Below are 14,225 nucleotides of genomic sequence, written 5' to 3' on the forward strand. Positions count from 1 at the left end.
TGATTGCTACTCCATGCTGAAACCTCTACCAGCTCATCATCGCTGCTATTGTTATCTAGGATAGCTACAGTAAAGTTAACACTGACATACTTGCCTGTGCTACAATCATACCTTCACTCTGCAGTACAGACATACCCTCAGGAGCAGAAGCTTATTTGTTCAGCATTCTTTTCAACAGTAAGGCTTCCCCCTTTAACTCAAGGTTGGGAAACCTGTGGCCAGAGGACTCTGCCTAGCAGGGGGTAGGGAAGCAGTTCTGCATGCTACCATTCTGTCTCCCAACTACCTGAGGAAAACAGCAACACAGGGAAACTCTGTCCCTGCACTTACTTGTAGACTCCACCCGCAACGCTCCCACTGGAATCACAGCCCACAAGTACGGGGGGGGATGAAGCCTGCAAATGCAGGGCAGCACGGAGCCATCTGTGTCCCCTTGGGAGTTGTATCAGGTAGACGCCTGAATGCCCTGCTCCCTCCTGCACCACTCTTGCTGCCCAGACCCCACAACACCACCTCCCAAACCCTATCTCTTGCCCAGACCCCTCTCTTCCCTTGCACCCTACCTCCCACCCTTGCACCCTAACCCCACCCTGCTCCGACACCCCACCCCTACCTCCTGTCCAAACCCTCCACCCCCTCCCAAATCTTACCATCCAGACCCATTCCCACCCTACTCCCCAGCAGCCCTCTCCTGTACACTGAACCTCCTCATTTTTTGATCCACCCCAGAGCTTAGGGACTCCCACAAAGTCTACTGACCCCAGGTCCTTAGAAGAATTAATCCAGCCCTGGGGGTAAACCCTGAGCCTCAGCAGCCACTAAGGGGTCTGGAGCACAAGATGTCTTTTTTTTTCAGCTTCTCAGTTGCAGGCTACATCTATGAAGGGTTTTGTTATGTTTTGTTTCTCACTTGTGTATGGCCCGACTGATTTTTCTGTGGGCAGTGGCATCTGACCTAAAAAAGGTTTCCCACCCTTGCTTTAACTAGAAACAAAAACAAAAGAAAACATTTAAAATACTGTTAAACACATGGCTTTAACTTATTTTAAACACTGAACAGACACAGTGACTCCCCAATTTTCCTGCTACAAGGCACGTATACAATCTTTATGAAAGACTAGTAACATCACCTATTGGTATTAGGTGAATATTACGCAACTGTACAAAGGGTTAGGGAAATTCAATACTGCTTCTCAAGTTTCCCTCATTCCAACGTCCTCATGGCAACCTCTTAGGCCACCCTATTTTGTGCAGTTCATGCTGTCAGAAAGCAACCCCCCGCATAACGCTCTGCTGCTGAGGATGGAGAAGATCAAAAAACACAATGAAAGCCAGGGACTCTCCGGAGACACACACGTGTAACAGCAGCCTCCCAAAGGATGCAGAGATGAAGCCCCCAGCACCAGGGACATTTAAAGGTCACCAGCAAAAAACGTGGGGAGAAGCCAGCTCGTGCTCGTGCTCCCTGCTGCCCCTCGCCCCCGTTTGCCCGGAGCTCTCTGGGGTTACAAGCCAGGCCAGCAGCCCGGGGAGTTTGCTTCGCTGCGTGACACCCCGGCTCCGGCCACTAACGGTCTCCAGGGAAAGTCTCTCCCCCTCCCCCCCGGATCGGCTCAGGGCGCCCCCCGCTCCAAGACGCGGCCTGGCAGGGACGGGGCTGCAGCGCCCGCAGCGGGGAAGGGGGCTCGGGCCGGTCCAGGCGCGCTCGGCCCGAGGAGGGTCCGCTCAGCCCCCCCCCGACTCTTCCCCAGGCGGCGCGGGCCGGGCGAGCCCCGGCAGCCCCGCCCCCGGGCCGAGCGGCGCGCGCGGGCCCGAGACTCACCGGCGTGCTGGTCGCGCGGCCAGAGGTAGTAGGTGGCGGGGATGACGATGAGCCCCACGAAGCTGGTGAGGAAGTAGAAGAACGTGTTGCCGCTGTCGTCGTACTGGAACTGCTGCCCCGCCATCGCCGCCGCCGCCGCGCACCCGCCAGCTGGGATCCGGAGCGCGCGCGCGCAGCCCCACCGAGCGCGACGTGTTCCAACCCCCTCCCCCCCGGAGGCGGCCCGCGCTGCCGCGTGACCTCACAAGGGGCGCAGAACGCTTGCGTAGAACGTCCGGCGCGGGACGAGGAGGGGGCGGGGTACGGCCGTGTCCTCTCCGCTCGAGACTGCGGAGCCCTTTAGCCTCCCCCCCCCGCGCCAAATCCACGGCCGCGAAAGCGCGTCTCGGAGCCTGGCATCTGCTCTCCCGGCCCGTGCGCACGGGCCTGCGCTGCACCGCCTGCCTTGCTCCGGTTGGGGATCCCGAGCCAAAAGCTGCAGGGGGTCGCGGTGTTGCCGCCCCTTACTTCCCACGCTCCTCTCGCAGCTGCCTGGCGAGAGAGCAGCAGTTGGTAGCAAAGCGTCCAGCTCTGAAGGCTGGGGATGTGAACGGGTTAACTTTCTCAGTTACACGCGACCCCCCCCCCCCCCCCGCATCAGAGGTAAAATGGTGGGGGGAGGGGGGAGCTGGCTTAAAAGCCTCAGAGCCAGCACCATAGATGGGGAGGCCGGCAGGAGCTGGTATACACGGGAGCGGCACATACCGGCTCCTGCCAGCAGTAGCACAAAAGTAAGGGTAGCAATCCTACAACTTGCTCCCTTTCTGGCCCAGCGCAACTCCTTTTTGGTTTGGGATCCATAATTACACCACCCTGAAATTTCAGATTGAAACAGCTGAAATCATGACACCTACAATTCTTTAAATCCTATGACCATGAAATTGACCAAAGTTTGGTAGAATCCTACCAATGACCTTCTCAAGAACTAGTGAGATATTTTTAATAAATAAATTGTTAAATAAATAAATTATTGTATCTTTATTAAAACATATTTTATTATAATCTTTATCTAAACTAAATATACTCATTCAGAATTTTACATGTAATAGCCCTGAGGGTTAGTACTGTAGAATGCTTTTCCAAACTGCAAAAACACCTTTACTACTACTACTACTAAATCCTTGTACTCCAAGTGGAAGTCATCTACAAGTCTCCGCTTTACTTTGTCTCAAGACAAAACTTCTAGCTCACTCCAGGAATACCTCAGTTGTTGTCCTTCAATCTCAATATACCTTCTCAATGTTATCTGAGGTCTTCCTCTTTTGCGTTTTCTTTGTGGGTTCCATATGAGAGCTTGACAGACTAGGATGGAAGATAGATTTCTGAGAGCATGGCCTAGCCATCCCCACTTCCTTCTCTTCATTTGAACATCTGGGGTGCATCTAGACTGGCAAGATTTTGCGCAAAAGCAACTAATCTTGCCGCCTGTCTACACTGGCCACGAGTATTTGCGCAAGAACACTGTCTTTGTACTGTACAAAATCAGTGGTTCTTGCGCAAATATTTTGACGCTCCCGCTCAGGGATAAGCCCTCTTGCGCAAGTATTCTTGCGCAAGAGGGCCACTGTAGACAGGCAAGTTAATTTCTTGTACAAGAAAGCCCAATGGTTAAAATGGACATCGGAGCTTTCTTGCGCAAGAAAGCGTCTACACTGGCACGGATGCTTTTGCGCAAAAGCATCCGTGCCAGTGTAGACGCTCTCTTGCGCAAATACTTTTAACGGAAAATTTTTTCCTTTAAAAGTATTTGCACGAAATCATGCCAATCTAGACGCAGCCCAAGTGGTTCTTGTCCTGCTCTGTTCCCAAGCTCCTCATATGTAACAAAATCTTACCATTTGATGCAAAGGATGTACCTCAGGCATCTGTTTTTGAATGTCTGTAGCTTGTGATTTAAAGACTTTTTAGTGCACCAGGTCTCGCATCCATACAAGAGCACACTTCACATTTGTGTTGAAGATTTGCAGTTTCGTCTTCACGGATATTTTTTGTGAGCTTCGTATGGGACAAAGAGACTTGAATGCAGCTGTTGCTTTCCCTATCCTAGCATTGATATCCTTATCTGTTCCTCCATCTCTGCCCATAATACTCCCCAAACAGGTGAACTGCTCCACATCTTCCAGATCATCCCCTCTCAGTGTGATGGTGTTGGACTGGTTGATCCTCATTGTCTTGGTCTTTCGTTTGTTGATGCTCAGTCCAATCATTGAGGCAGTTTTGTCTAGTGTTGCAACCTTTTCTTCCATGCTTTCATGTTGGTGTGAAAAGAGGGCGACATCGTCAGCAAAACCAATGACCTCTAGTTCTTTGAAAGGTGTCCACTGAATGCCTCGTTGATGGCCATCTGTTGTCCTGCTCATAATCCAGTCCATTGTGATCAAGAACAGGAAAGGTGACAATAGGCACCCTTGTCACACTCCTGAGAGTATGCTTAAGGATTCTGTCAAGACACCATTGTGCACAATTTGACATGTCGAGCGTTCATACATTGAATGGATCAGGTTAATAATTTTAGATGGAATGCCAGGATGTAGCAGCAGTTTCCACAAGGTGTCTCTATCAATGCTGTCAGAGGTTTTTTTTGAAGTCTATGAAGGTTACATACAGTGGGGAATTCCACTCAAGCGACTATTCTATGATCACTCTGAGAGCTGCTATTGGATCAGTACAAGATCTCTTGCTTCAGAACCCAGCCTGTTTTTCCCTGAGCTGCCTATCAATTTCTGTCTTCATTCTCTCCAAGGATATGTCTATGCTGCACCCTTCTTGTGTAAAAGCTTATGCAAATGATGCGCAGATTAGCATATTGCTGCACTTCATTTGCATAATTAATTAGGGGCCACTTTTGCACAAGAGGCTTTTGTGCAAAAAGGAGCTGTGTAGATGGCAAAACCCCCCTCTTGTGCAAGAGCCGTTCTTCCTGAAAAAATGAGGAAGAACAGCTCGTGCAAGAGGGGGGTTTCGTGCAAAAAGAAGCCATCTACTCAGCCCCTTGGGCAAAAGCGGCCCTTAATTAGTTATTCAAATGAAGTGCGGCAACATGCTAATCCGCACTTCATTTGCATAAGCTTTTGCACATGAAGAGTGCAGTATAGACATAGCCCAAGAGAATCCTATTGAACACCTTTCCTGGAATAGTCAGTAATGTGATGCCCCCTCCAATTCTTGCATTCCTCAGGTTGCCTTTCTTTGGAATCTTGATAAGGTAGCCATGTTTCCAGTCTTGTGGGATCTCCTCGGTGTCCCAAATGTTCCCAAATAGATTATATATCATATTGACTGATGTCTCACTACCTGCCTTGATTGCTTCTGTGGGGATGTTGTCTGGACCAGATGCTTTTCCACTTTTCAGATGAGCAATGGCTTTTCTTATTTCTTCCTTTGTAGGTCTGCTGCTGTTAATTTGCAGAGATATATTTGCAGGTGGTAACGCCAGAAGTTCCATGTGGGCATGGTGGTTCAGTAGCACTTCAAAATGTTCCTTCCATCTACTGAGCTGCTCAGTTGGGTTCATTAGCACATGCCCCTCCTTATCCTGTACTGGCTGATCCACTGTACAACGTGACAACGTGATGTCATACAGTTCTTTCAAGTTCCTCCGTCCTGCAGCTTATTCCGCTTGTTGTGCAAGGTTTTCCACAAAGTTTTTCTTGTCCCATTTTACAGCCTTTTAAACTTCTCGGTTAAAACAGAGAAAAACACCTTTATTTGTGTCTAAAAATTTTAAAATAGAGTTTTCAAATGGTAGCAGCTTGTGACTGGTAGCAACTTCTGTCCCTACCTGTTTGCCAGAATAGCCGGTGTTGGCAGTGTGAACAGCTGCTGCTCTGGCTGATGCCATGGAGCAGGCAGTCACAATGTTCTCATATCCTGCTGCTGATGCCTGGGGTTGTGGCTGCTTCTCACCTCATGCAGCCACCAAGAACTGCCCATGCAGAGGGACCTGACTCTGTGGCTAGCAGAGCTCTTGAGGAGCAGTGACCACAGGAAAGCTCTTCTGGTGCACAGCCACTACTTATCTCCTACTTGCACCCTGAGTTATCCCCCTGCTCACACACAGAGGGGTACCCCCTCCCTGCATTGAGCTACCCTCTGGGCCACACACAGCCCCAGCTACCACTTGGCTGCATCGAGCTGCCCTTCTGCTCATCTACAGACCAAGCTACCCCATCCCTGTACTCTTAGCAGTTTTCCAACTATCTGAGCTGAACTCCTACCATGCACAATCCAAACACGGTGGGTGGTAACAGAAGGTGGAGGTGGTGCTTCCTCCCTCATATCTCCCATGCAGTACTGGCCCAAATGCCTCAGGCTCCTGCCCATCCAATATAGAAGTCAAACTATGTCTATATCAGAGGGCCTGCTTCAACTCAGAGCCCTGCATCTTCCCATTTTCCTGCTGGACCCTGGAATTTTTATCGCATGTTGAGGGAGACCTCAGGAAGAAAAAGGTTGAGAACCCTCTTGTGAAAGAACATGTGTAGCTGGAAAGTTTTTGGAAGAGGGAAGAAGTGGGGAAAGGCTCCAACAGCGGAACACTACTATTAAAATGGCAGTGTAGCTGGGAGGCACTGCTTGGGTCTGTGGAGAGCCATGTAGGGTACATACCCTAAGATTCTGCATGTCTTTTCTCATTGAGCAGTGCCTCACCATCTACACTGCTATTTATACCTGTGCTATGGGGACATGCAGAGTCTATACATTCCACTATAAGAATCGTGCAGTGTAGGTATGCCATATGGGGTGTAGGAAGAATGTGGGAAGCAGAAGGAAGACTGAGGGGGGCAAGATAATGTAAGAAAGCATATGAAAAGGCAGAGGGGTACAAGAGGAAATACAGAGGCAGGTGAGGAATAGGATCCCACAGGAGCGCAGACAGTAAATATAGGAAGAACAGGAGATTAAATGAAGCAAGGAGGAAAGATGGGGAGAGGTAAATAGAATTGCCCTCTGAGCTGTTGGTCAAAGCTCACATTTGTATTTGTGTGTTTAACATTGAATTTTTAACCTGAAAACGATCATGCTCAAATTGAAGATGAGAGATTTCCCCTAAAGACTTGAAGTTGGACACAAATTAGGAGTTGGTGCTGTCATAATATTTAAACTAATTTTATGATTATGTTCAGTTTGATGCCTGTTTAACGGTATATCTATAACAGCGTTATTTCAAAATATCTAATTTCGAAATAACACATCTACACACAAAATGCATTTCGAAATAGCTTTTTGCTATTTCGAAATAGCGTGTCCACACTGTTTGGATGCTGAATCACATTTAAGGCCAGCCGGAACTGGTTCCGGCAGCGCATCAGGTTAGAAGTTACCTTGTGGCCAGGGCGGCCAGCAGGGCACCCTGGGAAGGGTTGGAGGCCCCCTATTTCGAAATAAGCATCTACACGGCGCTTATTTCAAAATAGCAATTTCAAAATTGGCGCTATTCCTCATGGAATGAGGTTTACCAATTTCGAAATAAGCCCACCGCTATTTCGATTTAATTTCGAAATAGCAGTTAGCTTTTCGTAGTTGTGTAGACGCTAGGAAAGTTATTTCGAAATAACGGCTGTTATTTCAAAATAACTTTGCTATGTAGACATACCCTAAGTGCTTAGATTGATGAAACTGTTCACTCACATTATGACCAGCTTAGAAGACTCCACAAGAACAAACTGCTCTACCTTCCTCCATGTGTCACTGTACTGCTGCTGAAATACCACAAAAGGCAACTACTGTGATACCTTCCAGCAATGATCTATGTCCTACTTACATAGGAGTAGTGACAGCATCACAAATTAGGGATGGCATAGGAAAGTGATATCATAAAGGGAGCAATTAGTCATTTCCTTTTAGCAGCAGAAAAGGAATGAAACCACCAAGGAAGCTACCAATCTCTCAGCCAAGTGGGGAATCTTGACAGGACATCAGAAACAAAGGATTGGAGGGTGGTGTTGTGGAATGCCACAGCAGCAGAGGCAGGCAGCTCAGAGAAGGAAGAAAGCCTCAGCTCAGTTGCTCCAAGGCTGGATTCTCACACTTCAGCTTATTAATTTAATCAATGCTTGTTTTTTCCTATGATTCTTTATAATTATCTCCTCCTATTCTGCAAAATTTTCAATTCAGATTTTGTTTGTCAGCCTTTGAGATGTTCCTTTCCATTCCTTCTCTTCCCTGGCCTTCTTCACAAGCTATTGGTACACCAGGCTTGTGACGGGTGTTCCTCTCTCCCACACTTTACACAGTGGTGACAATTCTTGCATTAATTAATGCTGAATGAATACATGAGAAGCTCGGTTTTTATTTGAAGGGGAAAATACCTTTAGAGTCCTCGCAGTGATAGAGAAAAGGCTGACAATGTTATCCCCAATGAAAAAGGCTCAAAAACAGAAGGAATGAGGGGAGGAAAAAACTCTAGATATTGCTTTGTTTCCCAGCTCTCCAAGGGCTTCTGGCTCCCCTTTTGCACCATTTGTAAAACTGCCAGTGTTTGCTATGCACTCCAGCATCTACTGTAGAAATCATGGATCCCACACATCTCTCCTATACTGCGTTCAGTATCATGAGGATATCACACATTGCAGCAGAGTTACTGTTGAAGTTACTGACAGCGGAAGAAGAGTCGCAGGTGGATGACACTGTGAGTGACATGGACAGCAGCAACCTGGCATTGTATTTGGCTGTCACAGAGTGCCTGTGCAGCGTAGGCGTCGCTTTTGGGTGAGAGAAATCAGCACTGAGTGGTGGGATTGCATTGTCATGCAGATGGGGGATGATGACCTGTGGCTACAGAACTTTAGGAAGTGCAAAGCAATCTTCCTGGAGTTGTGTGCTGAGCTGGCCCTCCACTGTGAAACTTCCTTCTCAGCAGAGAAGCGTGTGGCAATTGGTGGGTGGAAACTGGTAATTCCCAATTGCTACCAGTCCATTGCAAAATAAGGTTGCAGTGAGGACGTTTACTACTGGGGCTGCTCTACTGCAAGTGTACAGGGAAGTCAATCACATTCTGTCATGGAGGACCATGACTCTGGGAAATGACATAGTGGCTGGCTTTGCAGAGATGGGCTTTACTAACTGTAGTGGGACAATCAATGGCACATATATTCCAATTGTAGCACCTGCCCATCTTGCCACAGATTACATCAACAGGAAGGAATACTTCTCAATGGTGCTTCAAGTGTTTGTAGGCATTTCACAGACATACATGCAAGGTGGTTTGGAAAGGTGCATGACACATACATCTTTAGAAACCCTGGCCTATACAGAAAGCTGAAGTCTGGAACTTTCTTTCCAGACCACAAGATTACAGTGGGGGAATATGGAAATACCCACAGTGATCCTGGGTGACCCGGCTTACTCCTTACAGCTCTGGCTCACGAAACCTTACAGAGGACACCTGGACAGCAGTAAGGAGCAGTTCAACAACAGGCTGAGCCAATGACGCATGGTAGTGGAATATGCCTTTGGTAGATGGAAAGAGATATGAAGGTGTCTTTACGGCAGGCTAGACCTTACGTAGGATCATATCCCCATGGTTATAGCCTCATGACATTTGCATAATCTGCGTGAAAACAAGGGTGAAATGTTTGCTCATGGGTGAAACACTGAGGCACACAGTTTGAGCAGCCAGACAGTAGGACTGTGAGAGGAGCCCAGAGGGCTGCCATTAACATCAGAGAGGCTTTGAGGAACCACTTTGACAACGAGGGGCACTGAAATGTCTCTTTTGGTGTTTCTTCCTTAATGCATCCCATCCCAAGTAACACACTCCTGTGAAAGAAAGGGATGTGACGGCCTTCAACTGAGGCCTGAGTGCTTGGTATGAATTGCGGAACAGAAAATAAAGTCATTGTACCATTAAAAATGATTGCCTTTATTGATCACTGCAAATCACAGTCACGCACTTCAGAGCAATGTTTGCTAACGGGAAGGTTAAGGTTAGGGGAAAGCCTCACAACTGTGTGAGGTCCAGCTGTCACAGTTGTGATAGGGAGTGTCGTGGAAACTGAGCATTCCTAGCTAATGAAAGGGAGAGTATCTGTTGGAAGGGAGGTCGAGGCCATTTCTGTTCATTCTGCAGCTTGGTTAAACACTTGAGCATCTCCCTTTGCTCCTTCAGAACCTTGATCATGAGATCAGTGGAGTCTTTCCTATCTTTCATTTCACTCAGCCATCACTCCTCCCTTTTCTGTGCTTCTATTGAGGAATGGTTCAGAACCACCCTCACAAGTTCCTCTCTATTTTGGTTGGGTCTCCTCCTTAGTTGAAGCAGACTGCCAGTGGGAGAAGCTTTTGAGTTGCCAAGGTCTCTTCTGTAACATAGAATGAAACAAAAGAGGAATTGTTGAATTCCTGTTCAAGGTTGAAACGTTTCACTCAAAAGTACCTTTTTCAACATATGCGGCACTGTCCCACTGGCCTTTGCAAGACACACACATCTCTGCAGACACTGTAAACATAGTGAGTTTGGGGAAAGAGGTGATGAGGGGTGAGTATTGTTGCATAAGAAAGAACAATACTGGCTTGTGCATTAGGATTGCATGGAAATAATTCTAATGATGCCCCACTCATCCATATGCTGGCATTGCTCTTGCTGATATCTCACTCATGAGGGTAAGCAGGGAAACCTGGGCTCTACTTCTGGATGCTAATGGGTGTCACCCCTCTTGTTATGCAGCCCAATTATGTGCCACTTCGGTTCATAGAATCATAGGGTTAGAAGAGACCTCAGGAAGTCATTAAGTCCAACCCCTTGCTAAAGGCAAGACCAATCCCAACCAATCCCAACTAAATCATCCCAGCCAGAGCTTTGTCAGGATGGAACTTAAAAACCAGGTGTATGCAATCTCACAGAAACACAGCCATCATCCTACCCTTCTGTGACCTCCCCCCTCACACCTCCGCTGCATTCCCCAAGCCAGAGCCACTTACCCGGCTGTCTGCTCCCTGTCGAGCTGCTGTTGAGACTTGCCATTCACCTCGGGACTTGAGAACAGTTCCTGGCTGCCTGCCACCCCCACATCCTCATCTAGTTTTACCTCTTCATCTATAATTTCATCCTCTGAGTTAAGTCCCCTTTCTGCTGATGCCGTGTCTTCGAAATCTCCACAGGACTCTTGGCTGCGGAGGTGGGGTCGCCCCCCAGGATTGTGTCCAGCTCTTTATAAAAATGTCATGTCTTGGATGCAGCACCAGAACAATGGTTTGCTGCCCTCACCTTATGGGATGACTGCCTCAGCTCCTTTATTTTTGCTCTACACTGCAATGAGTCCCAGTGATACCCCTTCTCACACAAGGATCGAGAAATGTAGCTGCATTGTCCCAGTTCCTAAAGGTCACTCGCAGCTGGGACTGTACAGACAACTCTCCCCACCCACTGATAAGATCCAAAAGCCCTGTAGTAGTCCAATCAGGAGTGTTTGGTGCAATATCCAGCCCTGATCAGCTGGGAAGAGGCACAAGAACACTCGACACCAGGAGTGGACAATACATTTTGATGGGGAGCCACTCAAAGAAATTGATAAGTGGTCAAGGGCTGCACTCAGCCATGATATTAACAGAGGAGGTGTGGGGTCTGGGATGGAGGCTGGGTGCAGAAGGGAGCCTTGGGTAAGGAATTGGTTTGCAGGAGGATGTGGGATCTGTGAGGGAGGAAGGGAGTTGGACCTGGGGCAGGAAACTAGGGTGCATAAGGGAGTGCAGGGTCTGGGAGGGGATTGTGACCTGGACGAGAGGTGGAGGGGGGTGCGGAATATGGAAGGGGATTATTAGGAAGGGGGTTATTATTATTAGGATGCTAGGAATTATTAAGAAAGGGAAAGAAAATAAGACCCAGAATATCTTACTGCCCCTGTATAAAGCTATGGTACGCCCACATCTTGAATACTGTGTACAGATGTGGTCTCCTCACCTCAAAAAAGATATTTTGGCCTTGTAAAGGGTTCAGAAAAGGGCAACTAAAATGATTAGGGGTTTGGAACGGGTCCCATATGAGGAGAGGTTAAAGCGACTGGGACTTTTCAGTTTAGAAAAGAGGAGACTGAGGGGGGATATGATAGAGGTACATAAAATCATGACTGGTGTGAATAGGGTGAATAAATAAAAGTTGTTTATTAGTTCCCATAATAGAAGAACTAGAGGACACTAAATGAAATTAATGGGTATCAGGTTTAAAACTAATAAAAGAAAGTTCTTCTTCACACAGCGTGTAGTCAACCTGTGGAACTCCTTGCAGAGGAGGCTGTGAAGGCTAGGACTATAACAGAGTTTAAAAAGAAGCTAGATAATTTCATAGAGGTTAGATCCATAAAAGGCTATTAGCCAGGGGATAAAATGGTGTCCTTGGCCTCTGTTTGTCAGAGGCTGGAGAGGGATGGCAGGAGACAAATCACTTGATCATTGTCTTCGGTCCACCCTCTGTGGGGCATCTGGTGCTGGCCACTGTCGGCAGACAGGATACTGGGCTAGATGGACCTTTGGTCTGACCCAGTATGGCCGTTCTTATGTTCTTATGGATTGTTATCTGTAGTGAGGTGCAGAAGGGGGTGCAGGGGATTGTGGTGCTGGGTCTGAGAGAGGATTTGGATACAGAAGAGGGGCAGAGGATTGAACAGAGAGAGAAACTGGGTGCCAGAGACAGGCTCCATGGGTGGGCCCCAGCCAGCAACCCACCGGGTTCCCTGCCTTCCATGCTCCTGCACCAGCTGCAGGGATCATATGCAGCTGTGAATGCTGAGAGCCCGGAGACATGCTGCCTGACCTGACAACAGGAAGCTCCCATTGGCCAGAAATCAACCAATGGGAGCTGCGAAATTGTGCTGGGGGTGGAGCAGTGCATAAAGCCTCTCCCCCATTGCCCATGCTCGCAGCATTCAGAGAGCTGCTCTGAGCAACGTGCAGGGGTGGAGCAGGCAGGGAACCTGGCTGAGAGTCTCACAGGCCAGATTTGGTGGTTTAGTGGGCCGAATCTGGCCCATAGGTTGTATTTTGCCCATCCTAGCTCCACAATGAGCCAAGTGGTTTTGATGTATGTAGTTTGTCTTTGATAGCTTTCCATTGACTTTTCTGGGTTAGTGCAAAGATAGACAACTGAGCAAAACACTACATAATCAGCTAGCCAGAGAGGGGTGACAGGTCCATCCGGAGCTGTCCCATCCATAGGATGAATTGGGGAAGCCACCCCAGGCCCTGCACTTTTAGGGACCACACAGAAGCTTACCCAACCAACCTATGGACGGGAGGGACCTGGGGGGATTATGAGGATTGGCACAAGGTGTCAGCAGGGGTTGACTCCCAATCACCATGCGGGTAGGCAGGCCAGAGTAATAGCTTGCTCCGCCACACTCCACCCTCCCACGCCACCTGTGGCTTCTCCGTGGCAGCAGCAAGCTGAGCTCTCCAGACTCAGGGTTCTCTGCTTCCCCAATGCCTGTGCAGACACAGGGCACAGGGGGCTGCGGCAGAGCAGACTGCCAGGCCTCTCTGGCTCCTGCCACTCACATGGGGGGAGCCCTGCTGCCACACCAGACTTCTTGTAATCTGGGCCATGTTGCATCAGGGAGGGGAAATGGGATCAGGGCAGGATGGAGCAGGAGCAGGGCTTGGGGATGAAGTGGAGAGGAGGTGGCAACAGGGTGGGGCTTGCAGTGGGGGGCATCCAAAGCCCCACACCGGGGTCATCCATATGCCCCTCAGATCGGCTCTGCTGCCCTCCATCTTAATTGAGCCATCATCAAAACATATGACTCCCTGGCGACTCACTTTCACTCTAAGACCATAGGAGCATAATTTCCAATATAATTACATTATTCCATAAATATTACCCATCCACACATCTCACAATGATTATGAGTATCCATAACTTACAAGATTTGATTAGGGTGGCCTCACAAGAGTTGCCACGTATATGGTTTTTGAACAGAATGCCCAGTTGAAAAGGAACCCTGGCAGCTCCAGTGAGCACGGATGAGCAGGCCATTAAAAGTCTGTCAGCAGTTCTGAAGGGCTAAGGCAGGCTAGTCCTGACCTGTTCTGGCTACATGCTTTGCTCTGGAAGTGGTCTGTGGGTGTGGCTCCTATGCAGGTGAGGGGGAGGAGAAGGAGGGAGAGAAAGCTACACACACTCTCCATCCCCCAGCACCGGCTCTGCACTCCCATTGGCTGGGAACTGCAGCCAATGGGAGCAGCAGAGGTTGTACCTGTGGGCAAGGCCAGCACACAAAGCCCTTTGCTCCCCGCACCTAGGAGCCAGATCAGTTGACTGCTTCTAGGGTGCAGCAAGGAGCTAGGGCAATCAGGGTGTGTCTCCAGACCCACTGTGCTGCTGACCAGGAGCTGCCAGTGATAAACTCATACCTTAAACCTAAGCCCAAGC

At 48.7% G+C, this 14,225-nt stretch overlaps 1 protein-coding gene across 1 annotated transcript in view; it reads right to left on the reverse strand.

Annotated features, from left to right (window-relative positions):
* The window catches only part of SEC63 (SEC63 protein translocation regulator), a 126,203-nt gene extending 124,147 nt beyond the window's left edge, over positions 1-2,056 (reverse strand). Inside the window, exon 1 of the mRNA XM_075923967.2 lies at positions 1,823-2,056. Coding sequence (XP_075780082.1) covers positions 1,823-1,946 — 124 coding nt within the window. The 5' untranslated portion in view covers positions 1,947-2,056. The remainder of the gene's footprint in view (positions 1-1,822) is intronic.
* Between the last annotated feature and the right edge of the window lie 12,169 nt (positions 2,057-14,225).

Source organism: Pelodiscus sinensis, chromosome 3 (assembly GCF_052426305.1).
Source record: "Pelodiscus sinensis isolate ZL-2025 chromosome 3, ASM5242630v1, whole genome shotgun sequence".
NCBI classification, from domain to species: Eukaryota; Metazoa; Chordata; order Testudines; family Trionychidae; genus Pelodiscus; species Pelodiscus sinensis.